Source organism: Hypanus sabinus, chromosome 4 (genome assembly GCF_030144855.1).
Source record: "Hypanus sabinus isolate sHypSab1 chromosome 4, sHypSab1.hap1, whole genome shotgun sequence".
Classification (NCBI taxonomy): Eukaryota; Metazoa; Chordata; class Chondrichthyes; order Myliobatiformes; family Dasyatidae; genus Hypanus; species Hypanus sabinus.
The window spans coordinates 172,748,876-172,765,000 of record NC_082709.1 but is presented as its reverse complement, the minus strand read 5'-3'; the positions used below and the strand labels follow the sequence as shown (position 1 = coordinate 172,765,000).

General features: G+C 37.9%; 1 protein-coding gene across 15 annotated transcripts in view; it reads right to left on the bottom strand.

Moving 5' to 3' along the window:
* Positions 1-250: 250 nt before the first annotated feature.
* The window catches only part of sh3bgr (SH3 domain binding glutamate-rich protein), a 123,481-nt gene continuing 107,606 nt past the window's right edge, over positions 251-16,125 (bottom strand). For 3 of the 15 annotated variants that reach the window (XR_009511886.1, XR_009511887.1, XR_009511879.1), the window contains 7 exons: positions 12,515-12,574; positions 9,699-9,782; positions 8,611-8,700; positions 5,671-5,706; positions 3,666-3,695; positions 2,232-3,406; positions 251-796 (listed from right to left, as the gene is read on the bottom strand). Coding sequence is in view for 6 of the 15 variants with exons in the window: in XM_059968830.1 (XP_059824813.1) it covers positions 2,277-2,297; positions 2,688-2,717; positions 3,380-3,406; positions 3,666-3,695; positions 5,671-5,706; positions 8,611-8,700; positions 9,699-9,782; positions 12,515-12,574 (378 nt within the window). In the remaining 9 variants the exon portion in view is untranslated. The remainder of the gene's footprint in view (positions 797-2,231; positions 3,407-3,665; positions 3,696-5,670; positions 5,707-8,610; positions 8,701-9,698; positions 9,783-12,514; positions 12,575-16,125) is intronic. The other 12 variants (XM_059968830.1, XR_009511880.1, XR_009511881.1 and 9 more) reach the window with 12 other exon arrangements.

Genomic DNA, 16,125 nt, shown 5'->3' with positions numbered 1-16,125 from the left:
TTGCTTTGTATTGTTAAGAATACATACTTTGCTGCAGGAAGTTAAAGTTTTGAGTATTTCAGTTACTTGAAATAGACCCCAACATGAAATTGGAAAAGGTGTAACTGTAAGAAATGAGAATGGAGAACTAATTTTGGGCTGCATACCTCAGGATAGAAACAAATCTGCTCCGTAGAACTGGAATCAACATGCACTGTCAGATTTGGGGATGAATGTAACTTCTGTTAAGTGCAAAAATTAAAATAAATCATGACAGACAAGACAATTTTATAAAAAAAATCCACTGCATCATTTATCAGTAATTACTCTCTCCAACATTCACAGCAACTAATTTCAGTGAAAGGAACACTGGCAGATAAAAAGAGGGGAAAATAGGCAACACGGCATAATTAAGATGATGCAAAATTTTGCAATAATTGGCAGTATTTTTTGAGGAAAGCTTTGATTTAAGGCTCTAATTGGCATTTGCAAGGTAGAAATTTTCAGAAACAGAAGCAGAGTTTAACCAAGCCTTAGAAAATGGGACTGCTTGCATTAACTTCCAAAAACTTAGATTTGCATCTAAAAAGTCCACTGAATCTAAATCATCTACAAATCAGAGGGGCTAGTTTGGTTGAGGCTCAGCGTTTGCGAAAGGGAGTAGAGGTTCGAAGGCTATGCCTCTGTTGAAATTCATGCGTTGAAATGAAGAACTTTTTTGGGCAGCGCCAATGTTTTTCTGTGATTACCATGGGTGGTCCAATGTTCCTGGTTCAAGTTCCTACACTTGCTGTTGTTCTGCAAGAGCTTCTGCTTCCTAAAAATGAGAAACAATGAAAATAGATGTTTAATTAAACAGAACACCACTCAAGTACAGAAATCAATATTGCTGTTTTCTGAAACCAATTCCCTCTACATCCGTTCAAATCTTTTAGTGAATTCTCCTAGCAAAATTGAGATACAAATCTTATAGAGTTGTGAGCATCTGACCAAACTTACTTTATTTTTGGATTGCTCTACACAAGTATCCAATATGATCAACTTAATATTTGAGCCTATGCTGGATGGAAAAGGAGGAACATTGTCCAAATGGTTATCTTACTCCAAGACAATTTATTATTTTGGTATCATTACATTTACTGCAAGTTCACTACATTCTACACAGTCTTTAATTATGACTTAATGTATCAAATGTACAAAGCATTTCATGTGATTTTACACTTCACACAAAAAGTTCAAAATATTACATCCCCAGTATATCACAACTTAAAACTGAGGTTAAATGCAGAAACAATATTACACAGTAAAATCATTGGCAAATCCTTTAATAAATAATGGATTGAAAATTAACCTGAAAGGCAAGGGTCATTAGCCACAAATCAGTAGTCATTGCTTCACTACCTGCAGATACAGTTGATGCAGACCAATGTTTACAAAATGGTTTACCTGGAGTCTATTACATTGAAGTCTTGGAAAGGAAAAGTACAATGCTTTTTGCAAAGAGTTGCAGTAAATTCTAAGAAACAGATGTTATATGATATGCAGGTGTAACGATATAAAAGCCTCAACTTCAATGCTTTAAAAATTAGATACTTCAAATGTCAAAATCATATGGGAAACACAGCCAAACACGTACATGCATTAGTTCCAAACACACTTTGAACAGAGCTAATCCTGTCATATGATGCAATCTACTGCAAACAGTTCAGCTCAGTTCCTCCAAGAGGACCACAACCTCTTGTGTCTCAATGACCCTGAGAACTACATCGTTGGAGTCGGGGCTTTATGCTTTGGCTCTTCGTAGGTCACCCATACCAAACAGGTCAAAGAGTAGAGGCCAAACTAAGAGTGGACTACTGGTCCTCCAGGTTTGGGGTTCAGCTAACAACACTGACTGATAAAACAAAACTGTTCCAGAAACAGCAATGAAGGATCCTTTGACAGCTGAGTGGCCAAGGACAGACAGAGATGGAGGACCTTCATTGCTGCCTGAACAGCAGGAGGCATAACAGGCAACAACTTCATCCACAATACAGTCAAATGCATTTGGACTTCTTGAAATGCACAACGTTTTAGAGATTAGTCAACTGCAAACCACAAAATACATATTCAGATGGCTAGTTTGAGATACATTACTCACTGAAGCTAATTAGGTTTCAGGCCCAATAGCAGCAACCTGAACAGGCATATTAACTGTTTTGCATTTTTAAAATCAGGATATTTGATTTAGGCAGTCATATGTTTCGCGTTACCTTAAACCCTTGCAGAGGAAATCATACAAAAGCAAAAACATTGTTTTAAGATTCATCCGCTTCATCCTAATCAAGAAATAAAAAAAATAAACGACTACATTAAATTTCCTGGAACATAAACATCAGTAACTAAAAGAAAATATGGCCACCAACACCATTCATGTCATTCTCATTTAAGATGTATGGCAAAAATTATATAATATTCTTTAAATTAAATTTCATTACCTTATGATGACACTGCCATACACTTAAATATTTAAAATGCATTCTATAGTTCAAAGAATGCAAGGTGTCTCTAAATGCACACAGACCATTTCAGTTATTAAAGTTTATACTTGTCAGTTAATCATTTAATATCCAATGTGAAAATGTGCAATCAGGTTGCACACTTATACAGTATTTAAACACATTTTATGTATGTCATTGTCAAGCTCGAGTTGAAAGACTCAAAACTACCTCAGTCAGTGGTTCTTCATCTTCCTCCTCCTGAAACGTATGTAGGGAGGGGAGGGGGAAAAATGAGTGACAGAAAAAGGAAGAGGAAAAACTTAAAAGCAGAACAGAAAATACTCCATAAAATAACCATGGAATAATTCAATACAACAATAATGATGAGGGAGTGGTGGATGAAATTGTACTGAAAAGAAAGCTACCAATCTTGGAAATTGAAAATATTCTTATGCAGAACTGAGTGATATTTTGACCAGATAAAGGAATTTTGTCCACCAAGGTGTGTTGCAATACTGTTCAACTAGCAAGTCAAAGCCCAGCAGTGCTCTTTGTGGAGAAAGCACAATAGGTCTGCCTGGGACACAGTGAAAATGCAACCCAAACTTGACTAGACCAGAGTAGGTCTGAATCTTAACAGCCAATTTTACCCCCGCACCCAACCAAGAGACATTTCACTATGACATTGCAGAAGACATTCACACCGAAGAGCTGGGCACTAGTCTGAACTTGGCTAAAACACACAATTTATTTGTAACTTGAAAGAGCCACTTAAATTCTGGATAGAACTCCAAAAATTTAAACTATATTGCATTCCAACAATTCTACCAGATTCAAACAAAACCAGATTACATTTGAAATATTGAAATGGAAACAACAATGATTAATGAGATGATGAGATGAGTTGACAGATCATCTACCTCAGTTACAGGCTGCTCTTCTTCATTCTAAAGGAGAAATTAAAATGGAATAAATATTTGATTAAATAGAAATCAATAAGGTTAAAATGTTTTAGTTAGCTATGATGGAGAGGGTGAAAAAAAATGAGGAATGTAATGTGTCTAAATCTAATAGGAACTCCAAGCCATTTGCATAATGAACTCAAATTCATGATGAGGGCATGCTTGAAAACAAAATTTGTTAACATGAGGATGTGTTAATTTTTAATGTAATGATGTCTTGGCACTCCAAATCTATTGGTCGAACCTCTGAAACCGGTTCCTCCTCTTCCTTGTCCTGGTAAAATTAACAGAATCAAGTTAGAGACAAAGCCAGGGACAATAGAGAAGTATGTAACTGCACAAGAGTTCTATCATACACAACAACTTTGTCTATGGCCAATACACAATTGGTTTACTTTTTGTTACCTTAATGGATTTTCTAAGTTAACATATATCAGATAAAACAGTCAATTACTCAAGACATTAAATTTTAAGGTGGAACTAGAGCAGACTTCATGAATAATGGTGAGTGTGGTGGAATGGGGGAGGGGTGAAGAGAGAAAAGAGAAGACACTATGGTAATTCAGGTGCATGGAGTAGAGAACTTTGTAATGTAGAGCAAGAAAACAAGCTGCCGGAGGAAGTCTGCAGGTCAGGCTGCATCTGTGGAGACAAAGGGATGGCCGACATTTCAGGGTGCAGCTCTATGTTGGTACTGAGTGTAAGGGGAGGCAATATTAAAAGGCGAGGGAGGTTCCACTACACGCAATCTCATTAAGTAAATTACAGATTTGAAGAAAAAAAGCTCTCCCAATTTCCTTCCCAGCAAAATGGTTTGTATTGAAAGTAATTCCCTATTACATTTCCTTTAATCAGCTCAATTGTTGCAAACACAATATTAACAGACTATCGGGCCAAAGCTGTGTGACCAGCCATTCCATTTCATTTGATCATAAAATCATGGAGAAAAGAAATATCTGAGGCAGTGAAAAGAAATGGGAGATGTGCTCATGTAGGTGTGCACATACAAAGTTGCATCAAGTTTCAAAAGCATCATTGCTATCTCCATTGTTTACTATTGGCCACAAGCATACACTGTTTAAATGCCAATATAACCCATTCCTTACAAGACCTTGTTTAGGCATTTCCTATCATGAACTGGTCAAACTACAGAATTCAGTAAGGAGGGGGGAAAAATAACCAGTAAATGGTAGGATGCTGAAAGATGAAGAGATTCATATTCCCCCTAATCTACACTAGGGGACAGGTTAAAAAAAATACAAATAAAAATCTCCACAAAATACAAAAGCTGGGATGCAAACACAGGATTGCATATAGTTAGGCTCCAGCTACAGTACTATTAGGTGTGTCAGTCACTGGATTACAGATTGAGAAAAGTATGATAACGTGCAAGTAGAGCAGAGATCTTGTCCAAATCTGGAAATTTTAAATGAAGATAAACTGATCTTTTCTTTTGGAAGGTGAACACCAGGGGATTAAACAATAGGTTTTGCAAGGTTTTGATGAAATACCCATATCCTAATGCAGTTAAATTAATAGTTAAGCACAGATTTAAGATAATTAAAAGTAAAGAGTGTAGAGGATACCAACTCCTTCCTACCACACACAGTATCCTGAATTACATAAAAATACAGAACAGTGTACAACAACCTACACACTCCCACTTCACACCAGTGATATTATTTCAAGATGATTGAAAATTTCCAACAGATCAGGAAGATCAAAGCATCAGGTGGAGATTTCCTCTCCACCCACCTCCCATGAATCCAAACTGCTTGGCCACAATTCTGTCCTTGTTTCTGACCAGTCATGAGGTGAATCACAACAGTATTCACTCCTGTAACATTCTCACCATCTCACTTCTCCACTAATGATCTAACCCATTTGTTTGTAATGTCCTGCAACTTTCATCTTTCTTATCATTAAACTGCTCACTTTGCCCAACAATAAAATCTTCACTCTTCCAGACAAGATTTTAATTCTTCAAACCCCTTTAGCCATTTCCTTTCCTCTGGTTCTCTCGTCATTGTAGTCTGCACTTCCCATTTCTCTATTATTGCTTGTTTGCTTGGGACTTCAATACACACCCCCAGTCTTTCTGATGCCACCACCCTTGAAGCCTTAAAACTCTAACTTTACAGACATCTTTCCAAAGAGTCCCAGTAATTACTTTCTCTCTCTCTCCCGTGTTCTACACATGCATGCTTCTATTGCACAAGTACTATAGCACACGCATTATAGATCAGTACCTCTTTTTCCACCAATTCGCCTTCAAGAGTAGACTCCTTAGTGAAAGAAATTGGAAAGGATAAAGTAAAATGGAAGGCATTCATTTTTAATGCAATATCATTAATGGCCTTTTTGTCAGAATGTATCTAAGTAAACAATTAGTTCAAAGATTAACACAAGGATAACGGAAACAGTGTTACTCATGTTGAAAATGGTGGGGAATTCATCTAAATTTTGTCAAAGTAACAGAATGTAAAAATACTGTTTAAAAATGACATAGCAAACAAATCTCAATACCACAAGCACCAATATGCAGCCCACTGCAAATGACAACTTAAACACTGTCTTCAGCAACTGTGATTGAAACACAGAACATTCCTTGGCTCGACCTCAAGCCTACCATCAAGTACCCATTAACAACACTTCCATTATTCTTACTACATCCTAGTAAACAAGTCTGCAGATAAATGAATGTAAGTGTGGAAGTGGAACAATCAAGGATTATTTGGGAGATAAGGTTGAAAAAAAATCTTCAGAGTGAACAAGACAAACGATAGCAAAATATGAACAGTACCTATCAATGGCTGATTCGTTACATAAATCTGCATTTCCCCCATTCCCTTTTCCATCCATCATTTGCCAAGAGAAGCAAATCTCAGAAAGGTTTAAAAACAACCAACCTCAAACACTTTACAGAGAATTTTCAAGCTTCTACCTCCATATTTGCCTAGAACTGATTCTCCTTCCCAAATCCTCAGCTTCAACCAGTTGAAAACTCCTGAGGTGAAGCAAGTCTACAAGCAGAAACAATCTGACACCATTCATAATGCCGAGGCTTTGTAAGTCACTGGTGAGGCCCTGAAGCATACAAGTCACTTGAAACATGGAGAGAAGTTTTGGTCCCCTTATCCAAGAAAGGTGTGCTGACACTGGAGAGGGTTCAAAGGAGGCTCATGAAAATAATTACAGGATTTAAAGGCTCATCATAAGAAGAGCATTGTCGACTTTGGACCTCTTTCTCAATGGAATTCAGAAGAATGAGGGGTGACCTCACTGAAATCGATCCATTGTTGAAAAGCCTCAATAGAGTAAATATAGAGAAGATATTTCCTATGGTGGAGGAGTCTAACGCCAGAGGACACAGCCTCAGAATGGAGGGGTGTCCTTTCAGAACAGAGAGGAAGAGGAATTTCTTTAGCCAGAGAATGGTGTGGTGAATCAATGGAATTCAAACGCTTGTCATACCCAGAATTACCTTTCATTCCCACAATCATTCTCCTGAACCTCCTCTTCAATGTCTCCAATATAAAGTGCCCAAAATTGCTCAAAAAACTCCAAGTATGACCACTGCTTTATAAAGCCTTAGCATTATACATCTTTCCTTTCATATTCTAGTCCTTTCAAAATGAATGGTAACATTTGTTTGCTTCCTCGCCATCAATTCAACCTGCAAGTTATCCTTTAGGGCAGGGACCCCACCCTGGGGTCCATGGCATAAAAAGGGTTGGGAATACCTGCTTCAGGGAATACTGCAAGGACTCCCAAGTGCCCTTGTACCTTTGATTTTAAAAATTTTCTCCTTTAGAAAATAACTTATGCACTTCTACCAAAGTGCATGATCGTACACTTCCCAAAACTTTATTCCATCTATTACTTCTTTACCTGTTCTCCTAATCTGTCCAAGTCCCTCTGCAGCCTTGCTGCCTCCTGAAGACTACCTGCTCCTCTGCCTTTCTTCGTATCGTTGGCAAACTTGGCCACAAAGCCTTCAATTCCATTCACCAAATCACCGACATAAAGCTCAAAAAGAACTGGCCCCAACACCTACCCCTGCGGAACACCACCAACCACCCGCAGCCAAACAGACAAGGCTCCCTTTACTCCCGCTTATCTTGTTAGGCAGCCTCAATGTGTGGCACTTTGTTAAAGGCCTTCTGACAAAGTACACGACATTCACTAATTCTCCTTTGTCTATCTCTGCATGTTATTTCCTCAAGGATTTCTGATAGACTTGTCAAGCATAATTTTCTCCTCAGGGAAACCATGCTGGGGTTTTATCATGAGCCTCCAAGACTTCATCCTTAACAACTGGCTTCAGCATCTTCCCAACCACTGAGGTCAGACTAACTGGCCTATAATTCCCTTTATTAGGTACATCTAGGAGTTATTCCCATGATTACTGGAAATACTGTACAGATATTAGCTAGGGCTCCCAAGGCTTTTGCACAGTACTGTAGTAATTTTATGTATTGCTGTGTACTGCTGCTGCAAGAACAAATTTCATGACATGTGAGTGATGATGAACTAGTTTCTGATATACGTGAGTCTCTATTGTGGACTCAGAGTGGGAAGGGGTTAGAGAGAGAAGAATCGTGGTTGGGTAAAAAAAAAGGATGAGAGAAGCACCAGAGAGACATTCCATAATGATCAATAAACCAATTGTTTGGAATCAAGTGACCGTGCCTGGTTTCTCAGGGCTGGGTGCGTCTGCACCTGCATAATTTTTCCCCCCACCCCCACCCCAGCACTCCTCCTCTGCCACCTGTCCCACACCCTTCCCATGGTGCTCCACCCTCACCATTCCCAACATCCTTTGCTCCTGCCAGAATTATAAATTTGCTCTTCACTCCACATTGACAAATACAGTCTGGGGTACCCTAGATAAATAAGTGCTTAAGATTTTTGCATATTACAGTATTGTTACTTTGAGATGAGCAATCTCGAAAATTGAGGAAAAAATATTCTAAAATGTTGTAATACCCTATCCTCAATTTCTTCACCTAATGTTTGGTGTCCTAATTCAATTAGCTCGTTAGCTGCAAAGAAGATTATAAAATTGAATGTGAGTTATCAAAAGAATGCTAGGCATATGTCGATTCTTGATCATTGCCAAATTAAATTTGTCTTGAGTTAATCATTCAAACTGAAGTGGCTAAGGCACAAGAGAAAGAAAGATTTACAGGCTTGAGAGATTCTCCTACATCGTCTTCTGGCTCAACCATTTGCTGAGCAGTCTCCTTGTTCTTTGCAGTTTCGCTCTCAATGTTTTCCTGCAGAACAATAACAACATTTGAAGGGAAACAAAGAACATTTTTTTTTAAAAAACATCCACTGATTCTAGAGGTTCTGACAAAAGGTGGAAGATTACAGGTGCTGTAAATTCAAAAGTGAGCAAACACTTGTTAGCATCGGTGTCGAGCAGGCATCGGGAGTGTGATTCAGTAGAACTGAAGTGATGATCAATGGGCTGAACAAAAGGAGGAATTTAATACGTGAACATGCGTGAATACAAAACATAGCAAAAAATGAGATTAGCACAAACTTGTTTCTTCCCTTTAGTTAAGGAGGGAGGAAAAACCTGAGCTTATTGTCTGCTATAAATTCTACTGCCTAGATAAACTATCACATTGCTTGAAGTCTTCAGGGGGTATGAAGTGGAAATACAAAGTTCTCCAGTATAATTGTTTGTTCTCCCTTAGGAGACATGTTCCAGTTTTATAAAAGATTAAATACTACCTTAGTTTATATTTTGAAGTAATCAGATTTAAAGGTGTTACAAGTTCAATTGTCAGTTTTAACTTAAAATCCTGACAGATGTAATGCCATTGTCAGATTATACATAAAACAAGGTTGAAAATTTATAACGTAACAGCTGAAGGTACAAGCCTTTATAACTCACTTCAAAGAGCTGAAAGTAAAGTTCTGCCCAAAAATTATCTGATGGCGATGATTTTAAAAGTCAAAATACTCTACAAAAATTTGAAGCACCATATAATATCCTTCCCCTACTTTAATATTTTGCAGGCCAGGGTTTATACAGCATTTATAAATATGGAATTGTATGACAAACTTATTTACTATTATTCCAAGCTTTTTTTTCCTCCAAATTAATTGTATTAAAAATATTGCTCATCTGCTAGAGAGTTATTCAGGTTAAGGATTTAACTTACAATCTTATAAATTTCCATCTGGTTAAAAATGAAAGATTACACACAAAACACATGCAACGTATACACACGCAGAGCAATATAAGCAAATACATAATTACATTTATGTCTGTTGACCGCTCAAAGTGATTATGTAACATTTCATTACTTTCTCCGAGCTGATCTTCAGTGGTTCTACACAAGGGCTGCTCATTGGCACACCAAAAAGAGAAATGGAAGTGAGGAAAAAGATGCGCCATGCAAATATGTTGTAAACAATGTTATTGAAAGACTATTTGTTAATTAAACCAAAATTAATTATACATTGCAATTTGTCCTCACTCTTTTTTTTTAAAAAATGACTGAAATTAGAATTAGATTTTAACCAGGCTCCATTGACAAATCTACATTTCTTGTAGCTGGATTTATTTAAAATTCATTTCCTTTGAGATTTGAAGACACAGTTTGTTCTCTAGTATCCAGTCTTTCCAACACAGACAGATTATTTGACCCAAGGTGCCATTGATATTTCTCCTCTGAGCAATAAATGCAGCCCTACAGGGTAGTTCAAAGAGAGAGGGCAGGGGTGTCTACAATGTTTCTATCATTCATTCTGTCGGGCTATTGTTTCATGGAGGTCTCTGAAGAGTAAGAATTTCAGGTTGTATACTGTATACATTCTGTGATATTAAAATGAACCTTTAAACCTCTGTTTCATTTGAATCCTCTTCAAGGATTCTGGTGCAAGCTCCAGTCAATGCTCTAAAGCTGTCATAGCTTTGGTTCAGAGTTTCACAGCCTGAATTCACTTTCGTGCTCTCTGCCCTAATTTTCTTTAATAGTCATTCCGATTGCATATTATCTATTTCAGTGCTACCCATTTTTTTCATAATATTACAAGAAAATAACAAAAAAGATTTCAGATCACAATGCTCCATCTCCTCCCGGTGCTTATGCTACTTAACTCGTGGGTATTTTGGTTACAATCAAAAGTATCAACAATGGAGGTAATTTAGCATGTCAATGAGCTTGCCAGCTAATCATACCCAAAGTCATGAATATTCAAGATACATGCAGGTCTTCAAGTCTGAAATCGAACAATTCAAAATGTTCTGGGGGGGTGGGGGGGGGGGGAAACGACTTTGCTTCTCCAAGGAAGTCAGCTGCTGCATTCTCTCCACATTAATGAAATTCCCAACCCTTCCTGTTACACCAATAATACATTTCCTGCACAACAATATGCAGAATGCCACTCAACTGGTTAAAATCCAGTTACTTAATGTTTTACATTATCTCCTTTACATTACAATTTGCAGCAGTACTGGCCTGGACAAAGATTCGATATGTATTTTCAGCAACTGTACTAATGGGCCAGGGGTGGAGAAGGGTCTCTACCGAAGGTGCTGCAAAGCTCACCTTTCCTCCACTGGAGTGTAGGTCAGCCTTGGGTAAGGTGTAGCACCTGCTTAGCAACAACCTCCGCTTCCCCCAGATCGGGGTCACATGAAGCTGTGGAATCAGGTGGCGGGTGGGCATATGAGCAGCTAGTGCATATCACAAGTCCTGGTTATGTGACCACTGATGCCAGAGAGACCATCTCTGAAGAGTATTGATAATGGCAGCCATAAAGACAGTCATGGAAAAAGACCATGATCACCCATGTCACGTGACACAGCACATAACAAACGAACTAATGGGCCACAAGTTCTCGGTATAGACTCATCTGCAATCACCACCCAGTGCAATCCCACACTCACACTGAGAGATGAAGGGACACTTTGCCAAATTAAACACCCAGATTCCAGTTGTGAGGCCAGATTAGAAGTGCATCTAACCGCACACTCCAGAGACCACCTCCACCTGAAACAAGCCTGAGGGGCTACGATAGCTGGCGTAGCTCACTCAGTTAAATAATTTCATTTCTAATGCTTTGTTTATACTTCAATCAAATAATAAATTGAAATAATTTAATAGAAAAAAAAGAACTTGCCCTTTCATTTCTTGCCTCAGACCTCTATCGACCAGGCTACCAACCCTACTCCAGTTCTTACTTGTTGCAGGATCCCAGAACGATTTTCTCAGGATTGAGGCAAACCATTGGCTCCACAGGGAAGCCAGCATTAGAGACAGGAAAACGAAAGTACATTTTCCAATAAATCTCAGCCATCCATATTTGACCACACATACACTGAAGTGCAAGGTTGACACATTGTGTGCAGTCACCTGCAAAGGTTGGCATTTGAACTCCTCGATCTGCACCTCGTTTAGTTTGCCAACCATGTCACCTACGTTGTTTTCCATTCTTCTTTCCAGGCACATCACTAGCCAATCCCCAGAAGCTTCTATGATTCTGCTCAATTCACCAGTTAACCTACAACCACAAAGCATGCGACTTACGTCACCAATAAGGGAAAATAAATGGAGCCCATGGAAAGTTGGGAAACATCAGATAAAACTTCCAATATATCTCTGCATTTAATCCTATGATAATACTAACTTGAAAAACCCAACTTCAAAGCAAAACTGACATTTAAAATGCACCTGGTAACTTGAGCTCTTTTGTGAGAGGAACTGTATAATGGATTACAACCCCATTACAATTAATACTATAGCTTCAAGTATGACCACGGTGAGAATATACTGTTTGCAAAATCCAGAACCTGTAGGTCTGTAAAACAGCTTCAGATGTATGAATGCACAGTGCAAACATCACAAGTGCCTATCAAAAGCATCTATTTTGGTGGGTTAATGTCAAAGCTATCACCCGTGCAAAAAATATTTGCAAACCAAGCAGAATGCTGCTCTGAAATAGAACTCTAACTAAACAGTGATGCGCAGTGCATGCATCAGAGCAATCACAATACATCAACAGCTGGATAAGCATCAATTCAAACGCAAGACCAGTTACAAATTGTAAAGAAATTCAAAGCTTAATTACAAGGATTGCTTTATTTTCTGGAACTTCACCGTTCTGGATGATTGCAGCCTGATGTGCTTCCTGGACCAGAGAAAAAGCAAGCACAAGAAATCCAGGGTTAGGCAAACTACTAATCAGAAGGACAAGACAAATGTGTATTTTCAAACCCATGAAATATTAAAACTGAAACCAAGTTATTGCGAGTGTTGTTCCTCAGTCATTGAAAGATTTAGACTTCTAGTATAAGCAAATTTCAGAAACCAAATTTTAAGTTGCTACTCAAGCTTTCAATAAGATTCCTTATACATAAAAAGAACATTAAAGTCTTCATAAGAAATACTCATGCAATCTTTAACAGGACCAGATATCCCAATCCCATCAGTAAACTGCAGCCTTGTTCAAAATAAAGTGGACACTGCTTAATTGGGCCATCTGTTAATTGGGGCAGATGCTTATTTGGGATAACTCTTAAAGAACAAAAGCCATTCAAGAAAACAACTGGGACTCCTATTTGGGACACTACACCACTTAAATTGGTCAGGATTCTGTTGCCAAACAGGTTCCAACTAGCGTCAGCCAATGTGCACTTGCGTGGCTGTTAGGTACTTTACTGTGCTTAGAACAGAAGTCATTAAAAACTATCAGCTGTGTTTAAAAAAAGAGTGATTATTGTCACTGACTGTTGGCGAGAAATAAGCAGAAAGATAATTCAGAACTATTTTGCCCACTGCAGTTTTAAGCATCCAGGTTTGGAAATGGCAGAAACTGCCAAAAGTGAATGTTTTTGGCATTTAAAATTTTAAAGAATTTTAAAAGGTATCAACAATCCCCTTGAATGTTATAATGAAAAAGATTTGGAGGATGCAATCACCAATGGCATTGTATGAAGGCAGTTCATTATCTACACTAAGAGTCTGCACTGATTTTATTTACAGCAAAATCAAAAGAACACTACAGCGTACACTGGATGAATTCCTGTCGGCAAATATCAGGAACTAATACAGCTTTATCATACTGGAGTAATATTGGTACTGTTCTCATTTGTTCGGTATTTCATTTAAGTACACAATTCGTTGCTCAGTTTGTCTTTTTAATACCTTTAATAACTACTTCCATGAAACTTTGGCTAAATGGGGCTGCTGTTTACTTGGGCCAAAACGTACTGGTCCTGATATGGCCCAATTAACTGGAATCCACTATATAACATTCAGGTCAAAATGGAAAAAAGTTTACATGTTGAATTCATTTACTCATCTTACACACATTAAGCACACAGCATTCTTTAAATCTCTTATCAATATGTAGTTTTGCCACTTATAATCCATCACATCTTCCTGAGTTAATTACAGATGTTCTTCCATTAAATTTTATATCCTTAAACATTGACTAAGATAATAGACAAGGAGGAAATTGTGCAAGGTAGAGATAAAGCAAAAATTTGAACCCTGAATTTTGGCTCAAATGCAGATCAGAATTTAAAATCACAAAATGATTAATTCCTACAACTGACAGGTAAATAATGCTGAGAAACCCTTAACCCAGCACCTAGTGGCTGTGGGTCCACTGTGAAAATGATTCGCTAACCACCTCACTCACAGACCTTGCAAATGTTAAAAAGTGGGGGGGGGGGGGGGGGGGGAGTGCAGAAGTGCAGTGCAGGAAAACATTAAAGCATTAAAGGGGGGTGGATAATGTGGAAGGGAAAATATTCTCAAAACTAAAATTCCAAAAGAAAGCCACGTGCTTTAATGAAACGAAAGAGCTATATTAGAGTTATAATTCCTACAACTATATAAAGTTAGCCACTTAATTTCAGTTCTGCCTGTCACTTTTGCCAGTCTATTCCAGATTAGCAGACAAACAGCAGATGTTTGCCCTTTCTCTTTTCACCTGCTCATCTGTTCGATCCCATCCCATGGGTCAACTTTCATTTATCATGGCATGGAAAATTAATTCTCCAGCTGCAGGGGATTTAAAAAAAGCACTAATGGTGTTCATTACTCTCAACAATAAGTTTAAACACACCAGTCTGGAGTCTGCACAAGGTCTTTACACAAAGATCATCTAAACCAGTTTGTGGAAACAATTGCATTTGAAGCTGTATAATCTTATACAGTGCAAGAGATTATAGAACTTCAAATGCAATCAAGTTTCCAGAAACTTTCTAGCTAGTTTATGAAATGTTACACTCGACTGGATTCTTCTCAACAACATGGACTCATCAGTCAAATGGAATTAATTAGCATAAATAAATGAAAAAGAGTACCTTGAAAGTTCAGATTCTTCTGGATGCAGTGATACCAACAAGCACCCTCAAAAATAATCAGTAATTACTGAGAATCCACAGTTACCACTTTCATACTTTTCTTCCAATTGATTCCACTATTTAAAAATCAAATCATATTCTGCATTCTGTCATTATTTTTCTTTTGTACTCAATGTATTTGTCTAGAATGATTTGTCTGGGTCAAGTAAAAATGCTTTTCATTCTATTGTGGTACATGTGAAAATAATAGACTGGACGCTGCAAATAAAGATTTTACGAAAAGCCCATTTTCAGCTACCTGAATTAATTCATTAATTTCTCTTAAGATGAGATTCTCAAGCAATTACATTCTCAAGTTCAAGTTTTTCTCATCTGGTTGTACATACATACAACCAAATAACAATATTCCTCCAGACCACAGTGCACCCACAAAACATACACAGCACATAAAACAAAGTACTATCACAAATAAGTTAATAAAATTCCAAAATGCATGTCGTGCACAGCACAGGTAAACAGTACAATAAGCAGCTCAGTCCTCGTGGCGAGACCTCACTTGTGGCAGGGTATTCGTTAGTCTCACAGCCTGAGGGAAGAAGCAGTTACCCAGTCTGGCAGTCCTAGTCCCAATGCTCCTGTAACTTCTCCTTGACGGTAGTGGGTCAAAGAAATTGTAGGATGGGTGTAGAATTGTAGCTTGCTGTTCGATTGTGTTGTTTCTTGTTAACGTATACATCAAAAACTAAAGCTAAAGGACTAGCCCAACTTTAATTCCTGTTATTTCCTTGCCTATTAACACTGACCTTCTCCATGTCCAAAATTTACAATTCCAGCCTGAAAGTAGCCATTGTCCATCACAGATATAGAAAATTCCAACCACTTTGGTTGCAAATGATTAATCCCTCACCCCAGAGCATGCCCTCTCCTTCTAGGCTCTCGGAGAAAATTGCCTCTTACGACCTAATCCATCAAATTTTGCATATTTCAATAAAGATCACAGCTCATTCTGAATTTCAAAGTGCAGGTCTATCTTAAATATTCACTGCCTCATTTGAGGCAAAATCCAAAAAATGTTTGAGCAAGAATTTGAACTCTAGCAAAAAAAAATCAATACAATAGGACAGCATTCTAGATCACACAATAGGATTAGTGCCTTTGCCTTGACCACCAAAACTTTTTGCTTTAAATCAGAGTCATCATTCTGAATGAACAGTAGACCAAGCTTAATCCAGTGGGCACAGACCTTTAAAAGGTCATTAACCAATGATCTGTCATCACTATTAAAATCGGTTTATAACTTTACAACAAATTGTATTTCTAATTTTATGGCCTGTCTTAATGAGCAACAATTCCTAACTCTCCATTT